This window comes from Ursus americanus, chromosome 4 (genome assembly GCF_024610735.1).
Source record: "Ursus americanus isolate L20-20 chromosome 4, mUrsAme1.1.p, whole genome shotgun sequence".
Taxonomy (NCBI): Eukaryota; Metazoa; Chordata; class Mammalia; order Carnivora; family Ursidae; genus Ursus; species Ursus americanus.
Genome location: NC_142130.1, coordinates 31,863,256 through 31,891,214, shown reverse-complemented (window position 1 = coordinate 31,891,214; position 27,959 = coordinate 31,863,256). Strand labels below are relative to the sequence as shown.

The 27,959-nt window shown below is 51.2% G+C and overlaps 1 protein-coding gene across 4 annotated transcripts in view; it reads right to left on the bottom strand.

Annotated features, from left to right (window-relative positions):
* ZDHHC19 (zDHHC palmitoyltransferase 19) overlaps positions 1-19,445 on the bottom strand; it is a 50,027-nt gene extending 30,582 nt beyond the window's left edge. For 3 of the 4 annotated variants that reach the window (XR_015724179.1, XR_015724181.1, XR_015724182.1), the window contains exon 1: positions 16,680-16,833. Coding sequence is in view for 1 of the 4 variants with exons in the window: in XM_045812625.2 (XP_045668581.2) it covers positions 10,521-10,875; positions 11,238-11,323; positions 16,680-16,785; positions 17,168-17,340; positions 18,163-18,302; positions 18,828-18,949; positions 19,300-19,445 (1,128 nt within the window). In the remaining 3 variants the exon portion in view is untranslated. Of the gene's footprint in view, positions 1-9,792; positions 10,876-11,237; positions 11,324-16,679; positions 16,834-17,167; positions 17,341-18,162; positions 18,303-18,827; positions 18,950-19,299 lie in introns of those variants that run through there. The other variant, XM_045812625.2, reaches the window with a different exon arrangement.
* Positions 19,446-27,959: the final 8,514 nt, after the last annotated feature.

Here is a 27,959-nt window from a genome sequence, read left to right as displayed (position 1 = left end):
AGGGGAGCAGGCTGGGGAGAAGGACAATTAGTTGACCAAATAGGGAAGTTGTGAAAGGAAGAAGCAGGTCCCTGAAGCCAGCTCAGCATGAGGGGGATGGCAGGAGGGCTGGGGACCCTAGATTCTCTCCCATTCAGGAGGCTGCTTTCCTCACAGAAAGACAACAGAAGGTGCTGGATCTGCTGACTGCTGGGGGGTCTGGGGACTCAGAGGCCCGAGAGCAAAGAAGGGCAAAGCAATTCTGCAGGTGGGATTTTCTACGGAAGACAAATGGGTTTCCAATGGGTGTGATCAGAAATGGATTTAACCCCCTGCTACCACATATAAAATTCTGGCAGGGGGTCAGGAGTCGGGTCTAACAGGCAGCTGGAACTCCCCCTCTGCCCTTAGAAGAGCAGCTAGGGACTCTGGCCGCTTTCCACTCGGATGGGGGGCCACCACTCACAACTGTGCGGCTGGACCCGGTGCTCTACCCCTCGAGCCTCACCTCCTCCTCCAGGATACAAAGGGGACACTCAAACCTCCGCCCCCCCCCCCAGGGCTGCTGTGGAGAATGAATGACTCAGACAGTGAGTATCTGGCGCACAGGGGACACATAAACAATACATTACCCCTGGTCTGGCTGGCGCCCCCACTTCCTGACTGAGGCTTCGGGGCCGTGGAGGCTGTGAAGGCAGCAGCTCTGTCGTGGCCCCCAAATCATGAGGCCACAAGTGAAGGGTCCAGGAGTCCTTTCATGATTCAAAATGGGTGTAAAGAGATGAGAGGCATGATTCTAATTTGAGATCAAAGCCTGATCGCCAAGCCAGCGAAACTGTCCATAACCCCCTAGACCCTGAATGTTCTCAGGTAACAGCAGAGCTGAAAGAAGCCCCAGATTTCTAGCTTCACAGAATAGTTCCACAGATGAGGGAATAGGCCCAGAGAGGGGAAGGGCTTTTTGCAGTCACACAGCCCCACAGAGGAAGAGCTGGGCCTAGAGATCAGGTGTCCTGACACCCAGACCAGCAGCCAGAACCCCCCAACCAGGAAATACTTGCTTATCCACCATGAGCATTTGATGACCTTGCTTCCAGTCTCTTAAAAATACATATATAAAATTGAAAATTACCAATTATACCATATGTGAACCCATTCTTTTTTAAAATCAATTTCCTTACCTCCTGGATACATTGAAGTCATTCAGTATTTGCTGAATGAATGGTTAGTCCCACTATCCCAGTTCAGCCCTCAGTTTATTTACCAGCTCTTCTCTAAATGACAGCACTAAGCCCTTGATGGGTTTCCCCTCTAGAAGGTCCTTCACCCAGGACCCTCCCTCCCCCACCCCACCCAGGCCTACCATGGGGTCCCTACCACAGCAGGGACTCCGGGGGCAAAGGCCAGTGAGGCTGCCCACAGGATTCCTCCCACTCTGCTCCTCTCTTGGTTAAGGCCAACTATGGGACACCATTTGGATTAGCTTTGGGAAGACGCTGCGACCCCCAGATGCCCTCTCCCGGGATCCAGGCCATCGTACCCTGCTCAGCTGTTCTCTCATCTAACAAAGTGCTCTTCTTACTCAATGGCTGATTTTGCCTCTGCTTTCTCTCCTTTCCCCACTGTGCTGGGCTATGGAAAGACCCCGAGCCTCTGGTGGGACCCCAAGGGAATCATTCAATCAGAAAATAAAGGCCAACTTTGGAAAACAGTGTGGAGGTCCCTTAAAAAGTTAAAAATTGAGCTACCCTATGAACCAGCAATTGCACTACTGGGTATTTACCCCAAAGATACAGACATAGTGAAGAGAAGGGCCATATGCACCCCAATGTTCATAGCAGCATTGTCCACAATAGCTATATCGTGGAAGGAGCCGAGATGTCCTTCAACAGATGACTGGATTAAGAAGATGTGGTCCATATATACAATGGAATATTACTCGGCCATCAGAAAGAACGATTACACAACATTTGCAGCAACATGGATGGGACTGGAGGAGATTATGCTAAGTGAAATAAGTCAAGCAGAGAAAGACAGTTATCATATGGTTTCACTCATTTATGGAACATAAGAAATAGGAAGATTGGTAGGAGAAGGAAGGAAAGAATGAAGGGGGGGTAAACAGAAGGGGGAATGAACCATGGGAGACTATGGACTCTGGGAAACAAACTGAGGGCTTCAGAGGGGAGGGGGGTGGGGGATTGGGATAGGCCGGTCATGGGTATTAAGGAGGGCACATATTGCATGGTGCACTGGGTGTTATATGCAAGTAATGAACCATGGAACATTGCATCAAAAACTGGGGATGTACTGTATGGTGACTAATATAACAAAATAAATATTATTAAAAAAAAAAAGAAAATTAAGGCCAATTCAACCGGGAGAATCTTTTCACAATGTATACAGATAGTAAATTATTATGTTGTACACTTTATTTTTTTTTTAAAGATTTTATTTATTTGACAGAGAGACAGCCAGCAAGGGAGGGAACACAAGCAGGGGGAGTGGGAGAGGAAGAAGCAGGCTCATAGCGGAGGAGCCTGATGTGGGGCCCGATCCCACAACGCCGGGATCACGCCCTGAGCCGAAGGCAGACGCTTAACCGCTGTGCCACCCAGGCGCCCCTATGTTGTACACTTTAAATACCTTATCATTTTGTCTGTCAACTCTACCACAGTAAAGCTGGAAAAAAGAAAGAAAAAAAATTAAGGCCAGAGCCTGGGGCACTGGCCAGGCCCAGGACTACTGAAGACAAGGGCATGAGTTCTGCAAGAGGAGGGCACAGGACAGAGCCTGGACGTTTTCCTGGTAGGGGGTGAGAGAAAGAGTCATCTAGCAGGAGTCAGGAGGAGAGTCAGGTGTGTCTGATCCCTGAGGTCAAGGATAAAGAGAGAGTTTTCAAGAAAGAGGGTACAATCAACAGTGCCAATGCAGCAAAGCTGGAGGAAAGTTACCTCCCCTTCCTGAGCTGGATGTGCACAGACCCTCTCTGGGACCAAGCCTGGGGCCGGGCTGTGCCCGGAGGCCCTCTGGCTGGGTCTGCTACTTTGGAAACCTCCCAGTGAGGCTGGATGGGTGAGCCTAGGAGGGTGTGGACCCACCACCAAACCCCAGGGACAAGTCCCGGGACCCTACTGAGCAGAAACAGGGTGGGACGGAAACTAAACACATTCCTCCTTTAAAGCCATCTGAAATTTATGTCTCAGTAATGTTTGATTTTTGGCTTCTCTTTCCTGCAGCAGGATATTTAAAGAAAACAAATCTTTAAAGCTCCAACTTTAGAAGCAACTTCCCAACTCCAAAAGCAAAGAGCCCTCTGTGTGCCTACTTCTGGTCTCTGCATTAGGAACAAACCTCCTTTACTCTTTGGTCTGAATTGTGTCCAAGGCAGAGAGAGCCTCTTGGCCAAGATGGGTGCAGCCCAAGTCTCTGCCATGGCGTCAGAGTGAGCCCGGCCCAGCTAGACCTTGAGACCTTCCAGAGGCTTCCACTCCAGGGCACCCTGAAGTCAAGGGCCCAGAGGGACGGACAGATGGTACCAGCCGGGAGCAGAGAGGAGACGGCCACATCCCTGCCCCAAACCTAAGTCGGGCCAGCTCTCCCCCTAGAGACAGATACTTGGTGGGGAAGAGAGGGAGCCGAGAAGTCACCTGAGGAAGGTGACCCAGGCTTTGTCTGGGATTTAAAAAGAAGTGGCTCATTTCTGGCTCTGGTCATTTCCCAATGATCCAAATCCAGAGCCAGAAAAGGAGGCCCAAGGAGGGAAAATGGAGACAAATACTGGAACCCAAGTTTGGCCCTTCTGCTCCCTTCCCAGCAACCCACACCCACTTGGTTGTGGCCTGTGCAAAGTGGTGAACGTCACAGTGCAACACCACAGTGCTGTGAGGTGGCTTTCATCGCCCTTTTGCAGATGTAAAAACAGTGGCTCTGAGAGGCCAGAGGCTTTCCAGGGCCACATGACCAGAAGGAGCAGGGCCTACTTTCCAGCCCAGCTCTCCTGATGCACAGTCTGTGCCCTCTCCATAGCGTCCCCCTGCCCGGCCAGCAAAAGGGCAGGCAGGACAGCCTTTCCATCTTTGTCAGTGGCTGAGGAACATCTACCTAGTGAACACCGGGCAGGGGACTTTTCCAGAGCAGATGGCCAAGGGTCCTGCCCAGGGCTCAGTACCCTTGTTTGGTGATTTAATGCACCCCCCCTAAGGAGTCATTCAGTAAGCCCTGCCAGGGGTCCTAGGCTTGTCCCCAGACCAGGGACCCTCCTTCCTGGTCAGAGTCACGGACTTCTAAGAGGTCAGGGCAAGAGCAGCACTAAGAAGCCTCCAGAAAATTCTGTCCTTGCAGATAGGAAGACGGAGGCCCAAGGACCATCTAGGGTCGTATCTCCAAAACTAACAGCAGCACCTTCCTCCCCAGTTGTTCTGATTAAATGGGATCATGCAAGCAAAGCACTTCCCCCACAGTGGGCACTCCAGCAGATACTGCTAGAATTGCTGTCATTGTGATCTTGCCCACCGGAGCCAAGCTACTAGGCCTCTAGGCAAAGAAAGGGTGCCTCCCAGTTTACGATCTGGGCCTCTGACCCACCTGGCCGCACACGCTGGGGTGATGGAAAAGCTCAGAGGCAGGAGGTCTGGAACCCGGCCTCACCTGGCCTCTACTTGGGTGTGTGATCTGGGGGAGGCCCTGCTGAATCCCCCCACCCCACCCCAGGGGTTTTCTTCTGAGAAATAAGCTGGATATTCAGGAGGGACCCTTCCAGTTTGGAAATCTCCAATTTCAGCAGCAAAACTGCCCCGACCAGGAAGTGGCGAAAGCGTGTGCCTGGCCGGGAGGAGGAAGCCCGCTGGAGACAAAGCTGCCCTGTGCGGGCGAGGCCCCTGGCCTGGCCCAGAGCTCTGCGGGTTTCCACACCCAGGCCCAGGGGCTTCCAAGAATCATAGTTAGAAGGTATTACTTGAAAGCTGCCAGACGGTTAACTTTGTATTCCTGGAAGCTGTAGTCCAGGAACGACTGGGGGAGTAAGGGGGTGGCTGGGAGAGAAGGGGAGAGAGAGAGGAGAAGAGGAGGCAGAGGAGGAACAAGGGAGAGAGCAGTGGGAGCGGAAAGGTGAGAAGTGGGGAGCAGAGACTGAGGTGAGACACAGGCGCAGGGAGGCTGCAGGGAGAGGCTGCAGGGAGAGGGGAGAGCAGGCAGGAGCCAGGGCAGTGGCTCTGAGCACAGCCCGGACCCAGGGCTCAGATGCCCATGGCTTCTGACCGCCTTCAGCCTGGGACCCTGGCCGGTCACACAACAGAAGCAACATTATGTTTTCTTCCCAGGAACTCCCTCCCCGTGCGGGAAGGCAGAGCCGTTGGGTGGTCAGCGTGCTGCTCCCTGGAACACTCTCAGCCCGCCCCCCCATTCCGCTTTAGCCCCGAGATGCCCATGCGGGCTGCTTCTCCGTAAAGCAGCACCACAAAGCTCCCCTCGGAAGCAGCACCCTTCAGCTCTCCAGCCCGGCCACTAGGGAGCCCACCCACCCCGGGCAGGGGCAGGCCGCTGTTGCCACGGTGACCAGCATCCCGACGCCCCAGGAGATCGCAGAGCCTGCCTGGGGCGACGCCGGCTCCGGCGTGTGGAGGCCGTCATCACCGGCATCAGCCGCGCAGCTCCCGGGCCCAGCTCGCTGCACGCGCTGCATGACACGCCCCAGGGAAAGCGCCACGAGGTGCAGGGAGGCGTCCCCTTCTCCAGCGGGCGACCGGGGCAGTCTGGCTGCCGAGCCCGCGTCTCCACCAGCGCAGCAGTCTCCCCTTGCCCCCGGTTTCAGTTACCCGCACTCAGCTGCTGTTTAGAATCACATGAGCCTCCTTCCGACGTATCGTCAGGAGGCCCGCGGCAGCCGACCATGACGACACGGGTCACGGTGTGACGTCATCCGTCACCTCACCTCCTCGCGCAGGCGTTTTACATCTCACGTCGGGTCGCAAGATGGCTGACAGAGACCACACTCGCTCACATAACCTGGATTACAGTGCGCCGCTAGAATTGTTTTTAGCTGTCGTTGTTAATCTCCTGTGCCTCATTTATAAATTAGACTTCACTGTGGTGTATACGGGGTCCAGTCCTGACCACGGTCTCAGGCCTCCGCTGGGGGGCTCGGAGCAGCCCCCCGCGATAAGGGGGACTCCTGGGACAAACGGAAATGAAACAGAACTCCTAGAGAAGCTCAGTGCAGTGGGAACGGCTGACAGGGACTTGGCTCTGCCGCTGAGAAGCGGTGGCACCCTGAGGAATGCCTGCTGGCTCAGCGCTGGTCCCCTCATCTCTAGAACGAGGTGACGACTGCAGAGAGTTGCGGGGATCAGAGAAGCGCACATGAACCCCCGCACAGGCCAGGCCGCATGGTGCTCGGGGAAGGTTTCGCCACCCATGACCGGGCCCTGCAAACCCTCAGCCGTGCGTGCTCCAGGCACAGGAACGGAAGAGCAGGATGTGCACACCGGGGAGCATCACTGGCGGCCACGCGCTGCGCCCAGGTGCTCGCGAGGGTCAGCCAGCGAGGGGCCAGGGCTCTGTGACGTGGTAGCTTTCTGGGCCCCGATCCCACACTGCGGCCACCTCCTCTGCCCCACATGTCCCTACCCCACCCTCAACCACCAGCAGGGCCCTCTTGGGTGGGGTGGGGCGGGCAGGGCTGGGCAGGGAGGGCATCGTTATCACTCCCAGTGCAGGGCTGGAGACGGAGTTAAGCTGGGCCTTCTTATCGGCTCCCCAGGCCCTGTGCTGTAACGCACTGCCTGGCCCTGAGGCTTGGGGGCTGGAAGGCGGGGCCCCGTGGTGGCTGCCCAAGTCCTTGCTCCTCTGGAATGGTCCCTGGGAGCAGGACTGGAAGAGGCAGCTTGGCAAACAGACAGAACGCCGCCTGGCTTGGACACCAGTCATCTTAGGCAATCCCTTCCTTCTCTAGTCCCCATCTGTGAAACTGGGGGTGGAGGGGCAGCTGGGTAAGGTGACCCCTGAGTCCCTTGGAGCTCTAAAGAGTTAGGATCCTGTGACCGGCCACCTGTGACGTAGCCATGACGATCATCCTGTTTACAGACAAGCCACGGAAGGCCAGGCAGAGGGAAGAGACTCATTCTCATAGCATATTAGTTGGTAGCAGAGCTGAGTGACACCCCGCCCAGTGCTCTTCCCACCCCCCACACCCTGACCTTCTAGAAGGCCCACGGAGGGAAGGTTTGGAGATGATAAAGGGATGGCTGCTTCTGGGCTCCCCATCCCAGGTCCAAACCCCTCCATCAGGTTCCAAGTGTGGACTGGGGACATCTCAGAGGGGCTCCAGACATGTGGGTACCTGGCACCCTACACGGTGGGAGGTCACTCCTTGGCTCCTGTCCAGGAAAGGGAGGAATGGCAGGGCTTCTTGGGTGTGTAGAGAGCTGACCCCATAATTGGGCCCAGATAATACCCCTGCTCTTATCAGTGGGCCAAGGGCTCCAAGGGGTGTGTCTGAGAATCAAGGGCAGGTTCAGCCGAAGTGGGGAGGGGGCAGAGAGGGAAGGTGGGTGCAGGTCAGCGGAGGCCTCCAGCCTGGAAGGAAAGACTCTTTGAGGGCAGGTCCAAGGCTTAGGAGACAGGTGTGGGGGGAGTCAAAGGAAGGGACAAACTAGATCCACTTCCCCTTGAGGAGCCTGATCCAAGGGGCTTTCCTAAAGAAACCTAAATATCTCAACTTGGGAAGGATGAGAGAGACCCAGAAGCTATGTCCCAGGGCAGGAAGGGTTATGGCCACCTTTGAGAACCTGAGAAAAGTGATGTCCTTGCCCAATGGGGAAACTGAGGCCCAGGCTTTCCGTGAGATGACTCACACTTGGCTTAAGACTTGGAAGGCCCTGCCAGACAGTGGGTGAGTCCCCTGTACAGCTAGAGGCAGGGACCCAGTAAGTTCAGTCCTAAAGAGCAGCCACAGGGCCCTGAACCGGCAGAGCTGCAGAGACACAGGCAGCAGTGCAAAGCAGGACCAGGCCTCCTAGACCCTGAGGTCTGGGCTTCTTGGCCCCCTGTGGAGCTGGGACTCCAGGCAGGCACCACCTAGGTACCCAGCCAGCCCCCTGAATATCTCCCCATCCAGGCCTTGGCCCAGGTTCCTGGTTTCTCTTCCTCTCTGGTTCAGGCTCAGACCACCCTGAGGACTCCCATCTGGGAGCAGGCCTGTGCCTCTCCTCACTGCTGGGCAGCCTGGGCTGAGCTGTACCCTCTGAAACCACCCAGACAGGTGACAAACACAGATTTGTACGCCACATACATACCTGGGGTTGGGGGCTCAAAAGGCCTCATGCCCTCGTCCCCTCACCAAGCAACCATGGACTGCAGGCTTCCCAGACAGACAAGTCTGCTTCGACTTTACTTGTAAATGTGGGCCCTAAGAGTCTTAAACATGGCCAAGGGAGCCATTTACAACAAAGCCAAAACTAGGCTGCCTTTTTGCATGCCAGTGAGTACCCTGCACCCCTCCCAGAGCCCAAGAACCTGAGTTAAGCCAAGATGAGAGCTGAGAAAAGGCTTGAACACCGACAGGGTTTGGAATGGGGAGACCCTAAGACCAGAGCAAAGGGGACAAGAAAGTGCTGGAGTTTGTGAGGTTGAGCAAAGACATTCCTGGTGGGAGCAAGAAGGAAGGGCAGCATCGAGAGAGACTCAGCATATGGAGAACTGGAGTTATGACCTCTCCAGGCTGGGCTGACACCCGCAAAGGATGGGCTCCTGCCCACCCCATCCCCCAGTATCAGCATGCACACAGGCACACACCTCCACAGGACTCTGGGGTGTTCATCCTGGTGACATCCCGTGCCCTCACCTTCACCACACCCTGATTTCACCTGGGTACAAGGTGGCAGGAAGCAGTGGGGCTGGTGCCCATCCTCACCTGCTAAGGCAGCAGTTCTGACACTTCAGGGGGCAGGATCACATGGGGCACTTAACAAAAATTCAGACTGAGATTCCTGCCCTCCCCCCTCTCCGAGATTCTGAATCAGTGGTCTGGGGCCCCAGGTAATCCTGAGAAGGTGGTCCTTGGAGGAACGTCGGGGGGGGGGGGTCTGTTAGGTGTTGGGTGGAGAAAACAGCCATAGCCATGCTGGCTGCATTCATTGTGTGCCTACTGTGTTCCTGATGTTTGGCAAGAGCCATCTCATTTGTGCCATCATTTCTATTCCCAAAGTCACATACTGGCCTCCAGTGAGAAACTGCAGTTTGAGGGGGTTTCCTCTCGGCCCCCTTCACCCCTTTCAACCCCCAGCGGCTTGCAGACTCACAGAGCCTGGGACCCACGCTGGGGACAGGACCAGAACCAGCATGTGACTCCCCAACAGAAGAGAGTGACCAGGGTGACACCCGCTGGCAAGAAAGACTGCAGAATTGTACTGTGATGGAGAACACCCCTTGCCATCCCCCTACATCCCTCCCCCAGGGGATGAGGCAGCGTGGGCACGGCCCACTCCCAGCCTGAGGGCGGCCCAACCCACAGGGGAGGCTTCAGTGTAGTGGGGCGGGACCTGCGGGCTTGGTGAATTCCTAGGCGGCGGGCGCCCCCTGCAGCCAGACGGGGGTGCAGCAGGGCAGAGGCCGGGACTTTGCTGGGGCTGACATTCCTGGGACCGCTGGGTTTTCTCTTATATCACTGTGGTCCTTACGGTTGCCCCATTTTAAGGATGAGAGGTGTTGAGTGTCTTGCTCAAGGCCGCAGAACCAGCCAGTATGGGACCCCGGCTCCTCCCTCCCAGAGTCTTTGTCCCAGCCCCTCAGAGCCCCCCTCGCCCCCAAGTTCCCTCGCCCACAGGACAGACAGCGCAGTAGGGCCTTTATAGGAGGCAGGCAACAGGTATTTAATGGGCTTTGGTTGGGATCTCAACATTCCCACCAGGGGAGTGGGCGAGGGCAGAGCACAGACAGGCCTCCATGTGGGGCTCAGGAGATGGGGTTCAGGCGCAGGGGCTCCTGGCATCGCTGGGTGTGAAGGGGCAAGTGGCAGACAGAGCCTCGTCTGGGGCACTCCCGCAGCAGGGGCAGCATTGGGCCTGCATGGAGCTAAACACAGAGTGGAGGGATGGGGGCTCTCCCCAAGCCCCTGCCCAACAGCGCATGACCCACCAGCTGGGGAGCAAGAAACTGTCCAAGCCACCATCCCCCCAGGCAGAGCAAAGGGAGTGGGGTGGCACCACAGACTGTCACTACAGGGGCCCGGGGGGAGGGGGAGGCTGTGATTACCCACCCCCACTTCATTCCTAACGGTCCACTTCCGTGTGTTTCATATGTTGGGCTTTGGAGTAAAAGTTGTCATTAAATAAAGAAATCCCCCCTCAGAATTATGAACCCCTTGGACTAGCCTCAATCCTAATGAATAGCTGGGGAAACATGCCCCGAAAGGGTAAGTGACTGGCCCAAAGCCAACCAGCAAGTGAGTGGTGCGGTCTTTTCCCTTCCTGTCTCCAGGGACTCCCCCCCTCCCCCCCGTGTATTCTGGGGGCCTGTGACTTTACTTCCAGCAGTCCTCAGATCTATGATCCCCCTCCCTCAAGTTCTGAGTGTTCCAGCTTCAGGGCCAGCCCAACATGCGGTGAGGGGGTTCCCCCCAACACCTGTAAAATCCACAGACCCCCTCTTCCAACACACACACACGCACACGCACACACACGCATACTCCTCACCTCCTGGAGGGCTGAGGCCTCACCACTCCCTGGGGGACCCTTCCCTGGTTTGTAGAGACTCAGAGGTTGGGGTTGGGGGCCAGGCCCAGGCCCTGGGATGACAGGGGGACTGAGCACCGAGGGGTACGTTGGGAAGTGCAGGCTCTGCATGGGCACCCAGTCAGACCCCACCATTCTCTGCAGCCAGACAGCTTCGGCCATGTACCTGGGGAGCAACAAGTCAGGTGGGGGGGCTGTGGCCCGCCTGGCCTGGTCCCCCTCAGCTTGGGGAGCACACAGCCCAAGGCCTGGCCCTGTAAAGAGCTGGTACCAGTCTCATCCAGGCTATAGTGCCCTTGCACCCCATTCCTTGGGGCAAGAACCTTTCATGGGCAAAGGCAAGGAAGTGGGCGGCGGGGGGGGGGGGTTCCAGAGGCTCTCACAATGCCCTGGAGAAAACTTGAAAGAAAAAGAACAGGGAGTATAAGGGCCTGGGAGCTGGGCTAAGGGGCCAGGGGAGATGACCCGGCTTTATCCTGCCCCCCAGCCCCAGGGGCCACCAATTGGTCCCCTGGTCTGCCAACTCACTTGGGTCCCAGCGGTGCACAAATTGTTAAATACCAGTTGTTGGCACAGCCGTGGTCGAAGGGGTTGTATCCCTGCAGGTAGCGGCACTGGAGGGAGGCAAGGACCGGAAGAGGAACTCAGATCCAGCAACACTGGGCAGGCCACCCCTGATGCCCTCCCTGAACCATCAGCTCAGCTCAGGGCGGCAACAAGACTCCAGGGGCAGAGGAGGGAGAGTGAGCCAATCCGTCCCCCCATCCACCTCTGAGTAGCTCTCTCTAGGCAACCCCTGGCACTGCACCCACTTTTCCTGCCTTCTCAGGGGTCCGCCCCCATCACCCATACCCCCTTTTGCAGTATCCTCCCCTCTTCTGTTTCCTTGGACCGCACCACATCCTCCTGCTACCTCCTTCCAGATACACTTTCAGATCTTCCTTTTTTGCTAAACTGCTCCAAAGACAGTTCCACTCCCTTCCCAACTTTCCTACTTTCCCACCTCTCATTTTTTCCAAACTTGTGTCTTCACTGAATTTCACTGTCTAGAAGGGCAGTTGCCTGGGGCCCAATCAGATTCCCTAACATCCGGAAGTCTGCACTGAAGTTGCCGAGCACCTCTGCAGGGAAGGTCAAGCCCAAAGGTCAAGTCCTCCACTGGACACTCTTAACCGAGTTCTCCCCCTCCCCTCCCTCTACCCATCAGCCTCCCTCCCCTCCTCCTCTCCAGCACAAGCTGATTCTCACCGTGACTACAAGAGCCTTGGCTATAAAATGTCTGTCATGACCAAAAGTGGCCCAGGGCCACCTCTGCCCACCACTAGCTCCCCTATGTCCCATGTCCCTGTCATAAAGATGTTGACCTTCAACACTATTCTCCACCAAAAGGAGCCAGGACTCCATGCAGGGCAGCTGACACCTCCACGATGTCCCACCATTGCCCGAAAGCAACATTAACAACCACGATACTTTGAGTCCGGCCTACTTTAACATGTTTAAAGCATTTAAGGGAAAGTGGTATTCTATTTGCAATTTTAATTAAATGATTAGAAGAGTTTGATTACATTTACAATTAGAATTTTAAATTTAGAGAAATAAATTTTGATTGATTAGATGGATATGAAGTATACAAACACGTTGACTGTTCAACGCTTAAAGGAGTGATAGATAATTGCCTAATGAACTCATTAGGACCTACTAATAAAGGGGCAGCACCTTCCTCTCCCCACAGGAGAGCCTCTCAGATGTGAACAGAATCCAACAGCTCCGAAGTTCCCTGTCGTCTCACACTGGCTCCACACCCAGCTCTCCTGCTCCAAATCCGTGCCGCGAGTGCTCTCACACGCCACAGGACAGTAACCAAAGTGGGCATCTTCTCACCCCATCTCCTGCCCAGCTCCCTGCTGCCTCTGCTCTCTGCCCTTCTTCCCTGGGGATCAGGGCATCAGGCTTTTCTCTCTCTCTCTCCCTCCCTCCCTTCCTCCCTTCTTCTCTCCCAAAGCAGTAGCAATTCCTTTGTGTATAGATTCATGTATTTGCTCATAAATATTCTGGGGCCTCAACAATGTCCTAGGCACTGCACTGGGGATTGGGGACATGCCACCACCAACAAAGCCAGGCTTAACTTTCAGACAGCTGGTGAGGGGTCAGGGCGGCACAGAGAGGGGATGAGGGGGCAGAGCAGGCAGCCGGTGCCAGGACTCCAGGGGGCAGGGAGAGTAGCAGCAGCCCTGGAAAGCAGAGAGTGGGGCCCTGAGAGGCTGCGGAAGGGCCACAGCAGGTGAATACAGCACCACGCTGCTGTGTGCGGCCTGGAAAGATGAGTCTTAGGACTGCCACTGGCCACCTGGTGAGCATGACATTAGTGTGACAGTGAGCAGAGGCCGGGCTGCTGTGGGCTGGGGAAGGGGAAGAATGATGCCAGTGAGCACAGCTAACTTGTTCCAGAAATATGCCTCTGCTGGAGGGGAGAGCGAACAGCCAGAGGGGAGGCCTGTGATGTTAAGGACTATTTGCTTTGTTTTTAAGATCAGAGAGACATGAATATGTGTAAATGATGACGGGAAGGAATGGTAACAACAGCAACATTCTATAGGGCAATTGCTTGTACCAGGCACTGTTGTATGTGTTGTACACATATTAACCCATGCTGCTCCCTTTTACAGATGGGGAAATGGAAGCACCAGGTGGCTAAGTAACAGACCCAAGATCTCCCTGCCCATAGGAAGCTGTGGTTTGAATTTATGCAGACTGGCTCTAGAGCCCTTGCTGTCAACCACCAAGCAAGTGGTCCTGGGAGATGTGGTTTGGGGATGGAGGTAGGAAGGGAATGGATGCCTGAAATGGATTTTGGAGTTAACGGGAAAGAGCCCTGAATGAATGAATCACATTCATCACAGAGTGCAGTGACTCACAGAGTGCAGGGCACATTAAGATTTCTTGACTGGAGATCATAGACTGGGAGAGCCCCATTCTGAGCAGTGGAGCAAGGACAGGCCGATGGCCTGACTGGGGGCTAGAAGAACCATGGGACGTGGGAAGGGAGAATGCTGCCCTGGAGAGGCTGAAATGATGGACTGAAGCTAGAGAGAGAAGGCATGCAGACCACAGGAGGTAATGAGTAAGGGCTAATGGGTAAGAGCAGAGGAGTCACAGGTGGGCTGGGAGCCAAACAGGGGTGGGCTGGAGTGATTGAGTGCTGACTGTAGGGATGCGAAGCAGTGAGCAGACAGGGTTCCTCTGTCCTTTCAGCTGTCTTACTGTCTCCAGCCCTCCTTCAACAATGTGGCCAACTACAGCCTTCCTAAAACAACCTTTAGTTGGGGTGCCTGGCTGGCTCAGTCAGTAGAGCATGTGACTCTTGATCTCAGAGTCTCAGGGTTGTGAGTTCAAGTCCCACATTGCGTGTGGGGCCTACTTAAGAAAAACAAAACAAAACCAATATTTAGTCAAGTCATTGTCCTGCTAAAGGAATCCGATGGCAAGGTTGTTCACTTTGTCACTCCTACTCAACACTCTACTGGAGATCCAAGACAGTGCAGTAGGAAGAAAAAAAGAAAGAAAGAAAGACATCCAAGTTGGAAAGAAAGAAATAAAACTGTCCTTATTAATAGATGATATGATTTTCTATGTAGAATCAACCAAAAAAAGCTATTAGGACAAGTGAGTCCAGCAAAATTGCAAGATTTAAGACCACTAAACAAAAATCCACTGTTATTTTCTTAAAAGAATAAACAAATAGAAATGAAATTTAAAAACATATTTATAATAGCACACAAAATACTTAGAAAAGATCTAACACAATGTATGCAAGGTCTATATACTGAAAACTACAAAACACTGATGAAAGAAATCAAAGAAGTAAATAAATGAAAAGGAGCTCATGAGTTCAAAAACCCAATATTGCTAAGATACCAATTTTCCTCATCGACTTATAGGTTCAATGTAATCCAAATAAAAATCTCAGCAATCTTTTTTTTTTTTTTGCAGAAATTAAGCTGATTCTAAAAGCTATATGGCAAATCAAAGGAACTAGGATAACAACAACAACAAAAAACTCTGAAAAAGAACAAATCTGGAGAACTCACACTGTGTGATTTCAAGTCATACAAACCTACTAATCAAGACAGTGTGGTTTTGGCAAAAGAACAGGGAGTACAGAAATATACCCACAACTATTTAGTCAACTGATTTTTGACAAATGCGCAAAGGTAACTCAATGAAAGAATAGTCTTTTCAACAAATCATGCTGGAACAACCCTTACGCAAAAGTAATAAATATTGACCCATACCTTGCATCATACACAAAATTTAACACAAAATGAATCATAGGCCTAAATATAAAATCTAAAACTATAAAACTTCTAGAAGAAAATACAAGAAAATCTTTGTGACCTTGGGTTAGGCAAAGCTTTCTTAATTAACAACACCAAAAGCACGGTCTATAAAAGAAAAAAACCAACAGTGCACTTCACCAAAATGTAAAACTTCTGATCTTTGGAAGACACTGTTAAAAAATTGAGATGACAAGCCACAGACTGGGAGAAAATATTTGCAAAACACATATCTGAATCCAGAGTATATAAAGAACTCATAGAACTCAATAATTTCAAAAAACCCAATTTTTTTAATAGGCAAAAGATTGTAACAGACTTTTAATCAAAGATATACAGATGGCAAGTAAGAACGTGAAAAGATGCTCAACACCACTAGTCGTTAAGAAAATGTCAGTTAAAATCACCATGAGATACCACTGCACATATTTTAGGCTGACTAAAATTAAAAGACAAAAAAACAAAACAAAAAACCCCTGGCAACACCAAATGTGAGGACGCAGAGCAACTGAAATTCTCACACATTGCCCGTGGGAATGCACAACGGAAATGCAGCGATTTTGGAAGACAATTTGACGGTCTCTTATAAAGCTAAACATAGTTACCATATAACCCATATATATACCATATAACCCCAACCATATAACCATTCCTCGTTCTTAAGTATTCACCCACAAAAAAATGAAAATGTATGTTCACGTGGCTATACACAGGAGAAACTATAGAAAACAGATCAGTGGTTGCCAGGGGCTGCAGGCAGGGAGAGAAACGGACTACAAAAGGCCATGAGGGAGTTTCTGGGGGGCGACGGAATTGTTATAAATCTTGATTATGGTGCTGGTTACAGGACCGGACTGTACGTGTGTCAAAACTCATAGAACTGCACTGAAACAGGGTGAATTTTAGCATATGTAAAAAAAGAAGGAAAAAAGAAAAGAAAGGAAATCCTCTCAAAGCTCCCAGGCTTCCCCTGAACCAAGACTCAATTCTCCACCTGACTTTCTGGGCCTTTTAATTCTGGCCAATCCCAAGCAGTCCCCTTGATTTCCCACGCCACCTTCTGCTCCAATTAGCACCGTGTCCTCTCCATCCTACCCACATTCCACAGACTTGCAGGCTTCCTTGCCTCTCTGCAGGCTGAGCCCCGCACCTGCACTGCTCTCCCCCCGCCCCCCGTTTTCTGCCCGTCCAAAACCACTGAGCGGCGCGTCCGACTCTACCCGGTGGTCCTCACTGAACTTGAGTCCCTCTGTGAGTCTGTTACTCAACATGGGACAGGCCCTTTCTCGTGGCGTTCACCGCTGTCTGGCGGGTGTTACTCTGATTTCAGGTTCCGTATCGACAGAAGCGCGGGGTGTAGCCTTACTCACCTCTACGCCCATCGTTCAAAATAAAGCACACGAGGCCTAGCACACAAGTAGGCCCTCGATGCAGGGCACCCGGGAGGGAGAATCACCACCGAGCCGGTGAGACTGGAGATGCATTAGGTCTAGAAGGGCTCATGAGGCGCCTTCGAGGGAGGTCAGGTCGTCAGGGGCCAGGGAGGGGGACAAAGAGCGGAAAGGGCAGAGGTCCGGGAGGCGCAAGGTGACCACCCACTGCCCGGTATCCCGGCGCCCCGCTCAGCCTCGCGTACCTTGCCCTCGTAGGAGCGCTCGGCCGCGCTCACCGACATGGCCTGGATCAGCAGCAGCAGGAAGAGCGGCACCAGGAAGCCGGCAGCGGGTACGGCCACCAGGATGCTGCGCGCCAGCTAAGGAGCAGCGCCGCCGGACCCTCCTCCCTGGCCCCGCCCCTCGCCCGACTCCGCCCCAACAGCCCCGCCCCCAACCGGCCCCTTCCGCCCGCTCCCCGCGCTCCGCCCCCGCATACACCTCAGCCCACCTAGCTGTCCAGGCCCCGTGCCACCTTTAGCACTCCCCACCATCACCCTGCGAGATTCTCAACTCTTCGCAGTCCCTCCTAGCCCCGCCCATCTCCCTGCCCCCCCACCCCCCACACTCCCGCCCCGGCCTAGTCCTGGGGGCTCTCCCCCGCCCGCCATTAGCTCCGCCCCTGTGACTCCGCCCCCCGGCCGACTGCTGCGCTCCCCACTGCTCTCTACGTGGGTCCCCCGGCAGATACGCGATGGCTTTGTCCATGGAGAAGGGCAGGTGGGTCGTGCGCACCAGGAAGATCAGGCAGGTCACCAGCATGGCGCCAGAGTAGAGACATAAGGACAGGACCAGCAGCATGAAGAAGCGGAAGTTGCGGTGACCAATGCAGTTATTGACCCATTTGCAATGGTGGTCAAAGTCCTGGGTAAGAGGGAGGGGAGCAGACCTCAAGGATCCAACCTCTGGACCAGCTTCCATCGCCCCCAAATCTGAGGCTTTACCCACCCTTCCACTCCCGTTCCCAAAAGCCACCTGCCCTTGGCCCCTCAAACTGGCTCTCATCCCTAGGGAGAAACCCAGCCCAAAGTCCCTAATGCTGGCATTTCTGTTAGAGTACTGTTAGGTCTCTCTGGCTCACAAGGTCACATGTCAAGAGGCCTTTAGAAACAAGGCCTGCCTGGTCTTCTGGGGACACATCCCGGTGTAACCGTGGGCTGGAAATAGAATATCTCTGGGCTTCTGTTTCCTCATCCATTGACTGAGGATAATAATACCCTTGCTCAGCCAGCCTCCCAGGGTTGTGAGGACCAGATAAGACAGCACCTTTGTAAACTTTTGCAGGCTGTGCACATGAGACAGACAAGCACTCAGAGCCCAGAAGACCCTCCGGCCTGGACATGCGAAGAGGACAGGCGAAGCTTTCCAGCCAGGCCTACAGCCAGCCTGACGGCCTTGGGTAGCTAGTGTCAGCCAGCCTGGGGTAAGACGGGAGTGTCTTTCTCCCCCTGGCCTGACCAGGCCCAGCATAGGTGTGGATGCCTCTGTGCGTGCCTACACCCACACAGGCAAGGGCCAACCTCCCCGGACAGGTGCAGAGGTAGTGACCTGCGTGAGTGACCAAAAGCGGTTGGGAGTTACTGCCACTCTTGGCCTTTAGCAGTGCCGGAAGTCATTTCACGCCACTGGCCCTCGTGTGGGTGGGCAGGGGTGGGGGCAGGTGGGCAAGTCAAGAGAGGCACTCACTTCTACACAGATGTTGCACCAGGGACAGTGGTAGGTCCGGGGCGGGCGGTGGAAGCAGCACTTTTGGCACCACTGCAGGCGGAAGGCCCTGTGGTTCACCCACACCACATGCACCATCATGGGGCCCTGTTCGTTGGAGCCTGGCGTGGGAAGAGGATTGGGCAGCAGCAGGAGGCCCTTCCATCAGTTTTCTGCTCCAGGGGGTAGGGAGGCCAGCCCTATGTCATTACTGGGCTCCAGGAAGTGTGGGGAAGAGGTGGGCAAGGGTATCCCTAGTCTCCACTGAGCGAGCCTCCCAAGCACAGAGAGACTGGCATTCAAGGGGAAGGTAGGTTTCCAGCCAGAAGAGTTCTGTGAGGACTCAGCCCTTCGAAACTATGATTGATGCTTTAAAGAGTTTGTGCAGTGGGAAGGACGAAGGGAGAACTGAGTGGTTTCAAAGAGCTGGCTTCTCCCCGGCCTGCCAGGGCCCTCCCACACAAGGCAACTGGAAAACTTCCAGAAATGTGTTTTTCCACATCTCCGTGGCTTAAACAATGAGGTGCCAAAGGCAGGGCCAGGGCAAATGAGGATGTGCAGTGAAAGGGTCCTGAGGCCCAAAGAGGGGAGATGGAAGGAGCCCTTCAGGAGGGGCTGCCTGCTTCTCCCCGGGGCCAGCGCCTCACCTTGATGCAAGATGCCGGGGTCTGAGAAATTGAGTGAAACCAGACTGAAGACCGTGAGGACACAGAGGAGGCCTGTGACAAGGGGAAAGGCCCACTCCCCGTTCTGGGCCAGCCATCTGCAACTGAGACCAGAGCAGGGCTCAGCCCTGATCCAGAGTGGCCTGAAGCTCCCCCACCCATCCCCGCCGACCCAGTCCACTTGGTCAAAACCCACACACCCTGAAGCCTGCTCTAAATATCCAGCCTACTGACAGATTCTTAGCGACTCCACCAAATGTCACCTGATGTTGCCAGCCACCTGTGGCTCCCAGAGGCACCAAGCACTGTGTACCTGTGTCTTTGCACGTTCAGGTCCCTCAGCCTAGAATATCCTCCCTCCTCTCACCCCTCTTCTGCACTTCCCCTGCCTCTAAATCTGTTTTCCTTTCTGTCTCTGTAGGAAACCTGCAGCTTGTGTGGGAGGGAGACTCACGGGAATGCAAAGAAGAGGCCACTGAAAACTACCAGCAGCACTACATTGAAGGCGGCAAACAGGCTTGGGAGGATCCACGGAAGCGGGGCCTGAGGTGGGGGATGGGGCTGCTTCATGAAGGGTATGGCGTCCTTCAAGAGCGGCATGGCTGGACCTCCTGCGCTCCCAGGGGAGATCAGAGCCACTAGGCTCCCTCACCCCTGCTGGCTCCAGGAGCCCCATGGCCACAGCAGCCTCGGAAGCCACAGCCCAGGGTGGAAGGAAAGAAGTTCCAGTGTGACATCATAGAGGTTGAGAAGAATGGAGGCCAGGAGCTCTTCAGCAGAACTGTCTGCACCAACAGCAAACCCACCCGTCACCACCACACCCCCGCCCCACACTTGTGCCAGGGATTGAGAGCTCCTGGCCCTGTGAGGTTGGCTTTGACACGACATGAGATTAGAGAAACACATGCGGAGAAGGTGGGTGATTCTAATCATCCTCTCAGGCTCCGGGCTAATCAGGGCAGACAGTGCTCATAGTTCACCCTATCTCCACTTCCTTCCTTTTTGTTCTTATAAAATTCCGCTTTCGGGGGGGGGGCAGCTAAATAACTTTCCAGCTTCCCTCATTTCCAGGGTTGACTTCATGACACAATTCTGGCCGAGGAGACACAAATGGATGTCTGCTGAGGGTTTCTAGAAAAGCTTTGCCTTGTCCGTTTCTTGTGGTCTTGAGCCTAGATGTGCTGGCTGCAGGTGCTTGGACCCACGAGGCAGCATGTCGACATGCTGCACAGAGGCGTGAGGACACTGTTGAGTCAGTGCCCAGGCGTGAGCTGGCTCCCTCTGAGCTGCTTGTTATATGAGAAGATAGCTGAGTTTTCTGTCACATGCAGCCGACATTTGTCATTTGTTTTAGCTGTGGAGCATCTGAACCCCTCTGTGCTTGGAGCAGTCCCTGCACTGTACCTCTTCATGAAGGGCAAAGACCGTTCCCCAGCCCAATGCGAGCTACAACGGCCAGAAACTCAAATTCAAAGCCTCTCCTGCAGCTAGAGCATAGCCCTGTGACCCAGCGCCACCAGTTAGCTTCAGAACTGCCACCACCAACCAAGTGGGAGTCTTCTGCACATATTTGCAGAGCTCCTACGTGTTGAAGTGTAATGGCCATCTTAAATGTCACTTTAATTCCAACAGTGATTGTACTATTCTTCAACATGGATAAAATACGTAATTCCGGGGGCACCTGGGTGGCGCCGTTGGTTGACCATCTGGCTCTTGGTTCCCGCATCGGGCCCTGTGCTGAGCATGAAGTTGGCTTGGGATTCTCTCTCTCCCTCCCTCTGCCCCCTCCTGCTCATGCTCTCTCCTCCCTCTCTAAAATAAGTAAATAAATCTTTAAAAAAAAAAAAAAAGGAATTCCAAGAGTCCTACTTTGTTTTGTTTTTTTTTTTTATTAATAATGATTTTTTATTATATTATGTTAGTCACCATACAGTACATACCCGGTTTCCGATGTAAGGCTCGATGATTCATTAGTTGTGTATAACACCCAGTGCACCATGCAATATGTGCCCTCCTTACTACCCATCACCGGTCTATCCCATTCCCCCACCCCCCTCCCCTCTGTAGCCCTCAGTTTGTTTCTCATAGTCCATAGTCTCTCATGTTTCATTCTCCCTTCTGATTACCCCCCCCTTTCTTTATCCCTTTCTTCCCCTACTGATCATTCTAGTTCTTATGTTCCATAGATGAGAGAAATCATATGATAGTTGTCTTTCTCTGCTTGACTTATTTCACTAAGCATTATCTCCTCCAGTGCCGTCCATGTTGTAGCAAATGTTGAGAACTCATTCTTTCTGATTGCTGAGTAATATTCCATTGTATATATGGACCACAACTTCTTAATCCAGTCATCTGTTGCAGGGCATCTCGGCTCCTTCCACGATTTAGCTATTGTGGACATTGCTGCTATGAACATTGGGGTGCATATGGCCCTTCTCTTCACTACGTCTGTATCTTTGGGGTAAACACCCAGTAGTGCAATGGCTGGATCATAGGGTAGCTCAATTTTTAACTTTTTAAGGGACCTCCACACGGTTTTCCAGAGTGGCTGTACCAACTTGCATTCCCACCAACAATGTAGGAGGGATCCCCTTTCTCCACATCCTCTCCAACAATTGTTGTTTCTTGCCTTGTCTATTTTTGCCATTCTAACTGGCGTAAGGTGGTATCTCAGTGTGGTTTTGATTTGAATTTCCTTGATGGCTAATGATTTTGAACATTTTTTCATGTGTCTGTTAGCCATTTGTATGTCTTCATTGGAAAAGTGTCTGTTCATATCTTCTGCCCATTTTTTGATTTGTTTATTTGTTTCTCGTGTATTGAGTTTGAGAAGTTCTTTGTAGATCTTGGATACCAGTCCTTTATCTGTAGTGTCATTTGCAAATATATTCTCCCATTCTGTGGGCTGCCTCTTAGTTTTTCTGACTGTTTCCTTGGATGTGCAGAAACTTTTAATCTTGATGAAGTCCCATAAATTCATTTTATCTTTTGTTTCTCTTGCCTTTGGGGATGTGTCATGAAAAAGGTTGCTTTGGCCGATGTCGTAGAGGTTGCTGCCTATGTTCTCCTCTAGAATTTTGATGGATTCCTGTCTCACATCGAGGTCTTTCATCCATTTGGAGTTTATTTTTGTGTATGGTGTGAGATAGTGGTCAAGTTTCATTCTTTTGCATGTAGCTGTCCAATTTTCCCAGCACCATTTATTGAAGAGACTGTCTTTTTCCCACCGGATGTTTTTTCCTGCTTTATCAAATATTAGTTGCCCAAAGAGCTGAGGGTCCATTTCTGGGCTCTCTATTCTGTTCCATTGGTCTATGTGTCTGTTTTTGTGCCAGTACCATGCTGTCTTTGTGATCACAGCTTTGTAGTACAGCTCGAAATCCGGCATTGTGATGCCCCCAGCTTTGTTTTTCCTTTTCAACAGTTCCTTGGAGATTCGGGGTCTTTTCTGGTTCCATACAAATTTAAGGACTATTTGTTCCAGTTCTTTGAAAAACGTTCTCGGTATTTTGATCGGGATAGCATTGAAAGTGTAGATTGCTCTGGGTAGCATGGACATTTTAACTATGTTAATTCTTCCGATCCATGAGCATGGAATATCTTTCCATCTTTTTATGTCTTCCTCAATGTCTTTTAAGAGTGATTTATAGTTTCTAGAATAAAGGTCCTTTACGTCTCTGGTTAAGTTAATTCCAAGGTAACGTATGGTTTTTGGTGCTATTGTAAATGGGATGGATTCCCTGATTTCTCTTTCTTCGTTCTCGTTATTCGTGTACAGAAATGCAACTGATTTCTGAGCATTGATTTTGTATCCCGCCACGTTACTGAATTGCTCTATAACTTCTAATAGTTTGGGAGTGGCTTCTTTTGGGTTTTCCATATAGAGTATCATGTCGTCTGCGAAGAGAGACATTTTGACTTCTTCTTTGCCGATTTGAATACCTTTGATCCCTTTTTGTTGTCTGATTGCTGTTGCAAGGACTTCTAGTACTATGTTGAATAATAGTGGCGAGAGTGGGCATCCTTGTCGTGTTCCTGATCTTAAGGGAAAGGCTTCCAGCTTTTCCCCATTGAGAATAATATTTGCAGTAGGCTTTTCATAGATGGCTTTTATGAGATTGAGAAATGTACCTTCTATTCCTACACTCTGAAGGGTTTTAATCAGGAAAGGATGCTGTATTTTGTCAAATGCTTTTTCGGCATCGATTGAGAGGATCATAGGGTTCTTGAGTCTTTTCTTGTTGATATGATGTATCACGCTGATTGATTTGCGAATATTGAACCACGCTTGCATCCCAGGTATGAATCCCACTTGATCGTGGTGGATAATCCTTTTAATGAACTGTTGGATTCTATTAGCAAGTATCTTGTTGAGGATTTTGGCGTCCATATTCATTAGGGAAATCGGTCTGTAATTCTCCTTTTTGAGGGGGTCTTTGCCTGGTTTGGGGATCAAGGTAATATTGGCCTCATAGAATGAGTTTGGTAGCTTTCCTTCTGTTTCTATTTTTTGAAATAGCTTTAGGAGAATAGGTATTATTTCTTCTTTGAATGTTTGGTAGAATTCCCCAGGAAAACCGTCCGGGCCTGGAGTTTTGTTATTTGGAAGGTTGTTTATCACTGACTCAATTTCTTCATAATTAATTGGCCTGTTTAAGAAATCAATTTCTTCCTTTTTCAATCTTTGTAGTTTATAGGTTTCCAGGAAGGATTCCATCTCTTCCAGATTGCTTAGTTTATTGGCATATAGCTGTTGATAAAAATTTCTAATAATCCTTCCAATTTCAATGGTGTTCGTCGTGACCTCTCCTTTTTCATTCATAATTTTAATAATCTGGGTCCTTTCTCTTTTCTTTTGGATAAGTCTTGCCAGTGGTCTGTCAATTTTATTGATTCTCTCCAAGAACCAGCTTCTAGTCCTGTTGATCTCTACTGTACTTCTGGTTTCTGCTTGATTGATTTCAGCTCTAATTTTGGTCAACTGCTTCCTTGTGCGTGGATTAGGCCTGTCCCTCTGTTGCTGTTCCAGCTTCTTGAGGTGAGAATATAAAAACTGCATTTTAGATTTTTCTATTCTTTTGAGTGAGGCTTGGATGGCTATGTATTTCCCCCTTAGGACTGCCTTTGCAGTATCCCATAGGTTTTGGACTGTTGTATTTTCATTCTCATTGGTCTCCATAAATTGTTTAATTTGATTTTTGATTTCCTGGTTTATCGAGTCATTCCTGAGCAGGATGGTTCTTAGTCTCCAAGTGTTTGAGTTTCTTCCAAATTTTTCCTTGTGGTTGAGTTCCAATTTCAGAGCGTTGTGGTCTGAGAATATGCAGGGGATAATTTCAATCTTTTGGTATCGGCTGAGACCTGTTTTGTGTCCCAGAACATGGTCTATTCTTGAAAATGTTCCATGGGCATTAGAATAGAATGAGTATTCTTTGGTTCTGGGGTGTAGTGTTCTATATATATCTAAGAGGTCCAACTCGTCGAGTATGGCATTCAAAGCCTTTGATTCTTTGCTTAGTTTTTGCCAGGGTGTTCTGTCTATTTCTGATAGTGGAGTGTTGAGGTCCCCTACTATTAATGTATTTTTATCTATATGTCTCTTTATTCTGGTTAAGAGTTGGCTTGTGTATCTTGCTGCTCCCCTGTTGGGGGCATATATATTTATAATTGTCATATCCACTTGTTGAATACTTCCTTTAAGAATAATATAGTGCCCTTCTGCATCTCTAACTATAGTCTGTAGTTTAAAATCCAATTTATCTGATATGAGAATTGCTACCCCAGCTTTCTTTTGAGGTCCATTTGCGTGAAAGATGGTACTCCATCCCCTTACTCTCAGTCTGAATGCATCTTTGGGTTCGAAATGAGTCTCTTGTAGACAGCAAATGGATGGGTCATTTCTTTTTATCCAATCTGCAACCCTGTGGCGTTTGAAACCAGAATTTAAACCATTAATGTTCAGGCTGAGTACTGAGAGATATGCCATGTTGTCAGTAAAGTCTTTGTTTGTATTGGCTGTGACTTTCTGTTTTGTATCACTCTTGGGGCCTTTTTACTTTTATAGAACCCCCCGTAATACCTCCTGTAGGGCTGGTTTCGTGGTTACGAAATTGGCTAGTGACTGTCGATTCTGAAATGTCTTTATTTCTCCATCAATTCTGAATGACAGCCTTGCTGGATAAAGGATCCTTGGCTGCATGTTTTTCTCTGAAAGAGCTTTAAAAATGCTCCCCCAACCCTTTCTCTCATTCCAGGTCTGTGTAGACAGGTCTGATGTAATTCTGATGCCTTTGCCTTGGTACGTGAGAAATTTCTTTGCCCTGGCCGCTTTCAATACTGTTTCCTTGGATCTCATATTTGCGAAATGCACTATGACGTGACGTGGTGTAGGTCTGTCATGGTTGAGCTTGGGAGGGGTCCTCTCTGCCTCTTGGACACGAATTTTTGTTTCCCTTGCTAGATTAGGGAAGTTTTCAGCTACAATTTGTTCAAATATCTCTTCTAGACCTCTGTTTTTCTCCACCCCCTCGGGGATGCCGATGATTCTAACATTGGATCGTTTCGTTGAGTCAGTAATCTCCCGTAGCCAACATTCGTGGGCGTGGATTTTTTTAAGACCATCTTCTATTTTTATTTTTTCCTCTATTAACCCATCCTCCAATTCACTAACCCTTTCCTCCGCTTCCGTGACCCTGGCCGTCAGAGCCTCTAGTTTTGCCTGCATTTGGCTCATAGAATTTTTAATTTCTGTCAAATTCGCTCTCATTTCCGCCCTTAGGGATTGTATATTCTCAGTAATATTTTCCTGAATACTTTTTTCAAGTCTACTCATTATCTTGACCATTGTTACTCTGAATTCCATTTCTGATAATTTGGTTACATCCATATCCGTTACTTCTGTGGCAGAGGCCACTGATTCACTGTCTTTTCTTTGCTGGGGGAGGACTTCTCCTTCTTGTCATTCTAATGAGGAGAGGTTGCGGGGTTTCCAGAGCCCAAAATTATTGACTGGGTCCCAGGCCGTGCCCCTTGTTTTATAGGGATTTTAGAGATGTGGGCTTCTTCTTTAAAGATTTTATTTATTTACTTATCTGAGAAAGGGAGACAGACAGTCAGCAAGAATGAAACAGAAGCAGGGGAGTGAGAGAGGAAGAAGCAGGCTCCCAGCGGAGGAGCCCGATGAGGGACTCCTTTCCGGAACGCTGGGATCACGCCCTAAGCCGAAGACAGGCGCTCAATGACGGCGCCACCCAGGCACCCGGGTTGTGGGCTTCTTGATTTTTCAGCCTGCCTTCTGTGTTCTGGGGGAGGGGCCTGCCGCGCCGATACTCAGGCAACCCTGTTTGGGTAGAGTCTCCGTGTCCCCTGCGAGGGAGGATGGGGATGGGCACTCTCTGAGCCGGTGTTTCCAGGCTTTTGTTCTCTGGCGGCCGGCTATGCCTCTTCTGAGGGTCAGAGCAGCAGAGGCTGCATTGTCGCAGAACAGAAGGATTGCGGCCCGTTCTCCACTGATGTTCTGGCCACTTTAACTCTATTACTGTTGGTGCTGCTCAACCCTGCGGCGTCCCGGGATGTGCGCACCAACTTGGCGACCCTGCCCTCACTTCCAGGGCCGGCGCGTCTCTGTCCTTTGTGTTTCTAATGCCGCCAGCCACCGGCCGCCCCGTCTCTGTCCTTTGTGTTTCTAATGCCGCCAGCCACCGGCCGCCCCCCGCGCGCTCCCGGGTCTCCCGGTCTCAGTCTATGCCCGGTGAGCACACCTCGATTCCGGAGTTTCGTGAGAAGCCTGGTGGCGCGCGCACCCGGTTCAGGGTCTCAGTCTGCTGTTTCGCGGGTGCCGACCGCGAGTCCGCCCGCTCCCCCGTGCAGGTGGCCCGCCAGCCGCCCCGCGCGCGCTCCGGGAGCTCCCGGTCTCAGTCTGGATCCCGTGAGCACACCGGGATTCCGGTGTTCCGGGGGATGCCTGGTGGCGCGTGCGTTCACGGCTCACCGGTCTCAGTCCGCTCTCTCCCGGGTGCCCTCTGTGAGTCCGCCCGCTCCCCCGTGCAGGTGGCTGCCGCTTCCCGGCGCCCAAACGCGGCGGCTCCCTCCCCCTTCTGTTTATCTTCCGATATCCGTGCACGGTTTACAGCTCCCCTCTTGGTACCTCAATACTCAGCGCTGGAGATGTTCATTTGTAGAGATCCAGATGCATCATCCTGCGTCTCAGGCTGATTCCGTGGTTATTTAGGCTGGTCTGGTACCTATCCAGCTCGACTCAGGGGACCGGCTGAAAAAGGGGTCCCCTACTCCTCCGCCATCTTAACTCCTCTCCCCAAGAGTCCTACTTTGAATTGGACTAAATGAACTGGAACATTTTGAGAAAATTAATTTGATTAAAAACAGCAAAAGTCCCTTGTCAATGCACAATCATTGTTACTTATATTTTCTTATCTATAGAAACAGGTTTTCTTCTTGACATTCAAATTAATGGGTTAAAATCAATGTCATAAGGATACAATCTTATAAAGGGTATTTGGGTTGGCTCAGTCAAAAGAGCATGCAACTCTTGATCTCAGGGTCATGATCACGTGTGAGCCCCACCTGGGGTGAAGAGATTACTTAAATAAATAAAACATTAAAAAAAAGAATACTACCTTATAATATACTTGATTATATTTCAAATACTAAGGTTTAAAGTTTTAGACATTTTCATTTGTTATAATTTTAAAAAGTATTATGTATGTACATTTAAAATGCCTACATATTGATACATATTAAAATTAATTAATTTAGGGGGTGCTTGGGTGGATCAGTTGGTTAAGTGTCTGCCTTTCGCTCAGGTTATGATCCCAGGGTTTAGAATTGAGTCCAGCATCAGGCTTCTTGCTCAGCTTCTCCCTCTTGCTCCTGCTTCTCCCTCTCCCTCTACCGCTTCCCGCTGCTTGTGCTCTCTCTTTCTCTCTCTCTCTCTCTCTCTCAAATAAATAAATAAAATCTTTTTAAAAAATAAAAAATTAAATTAATTTTTTAATGGTATATCTACAATAGGAGAGAATTGATAGCTTGGAATAGAAATGATCTTTGCGTTAACCGTCTGTTTTCAATGTGATGCAATAAAAAGTTATTATTTGC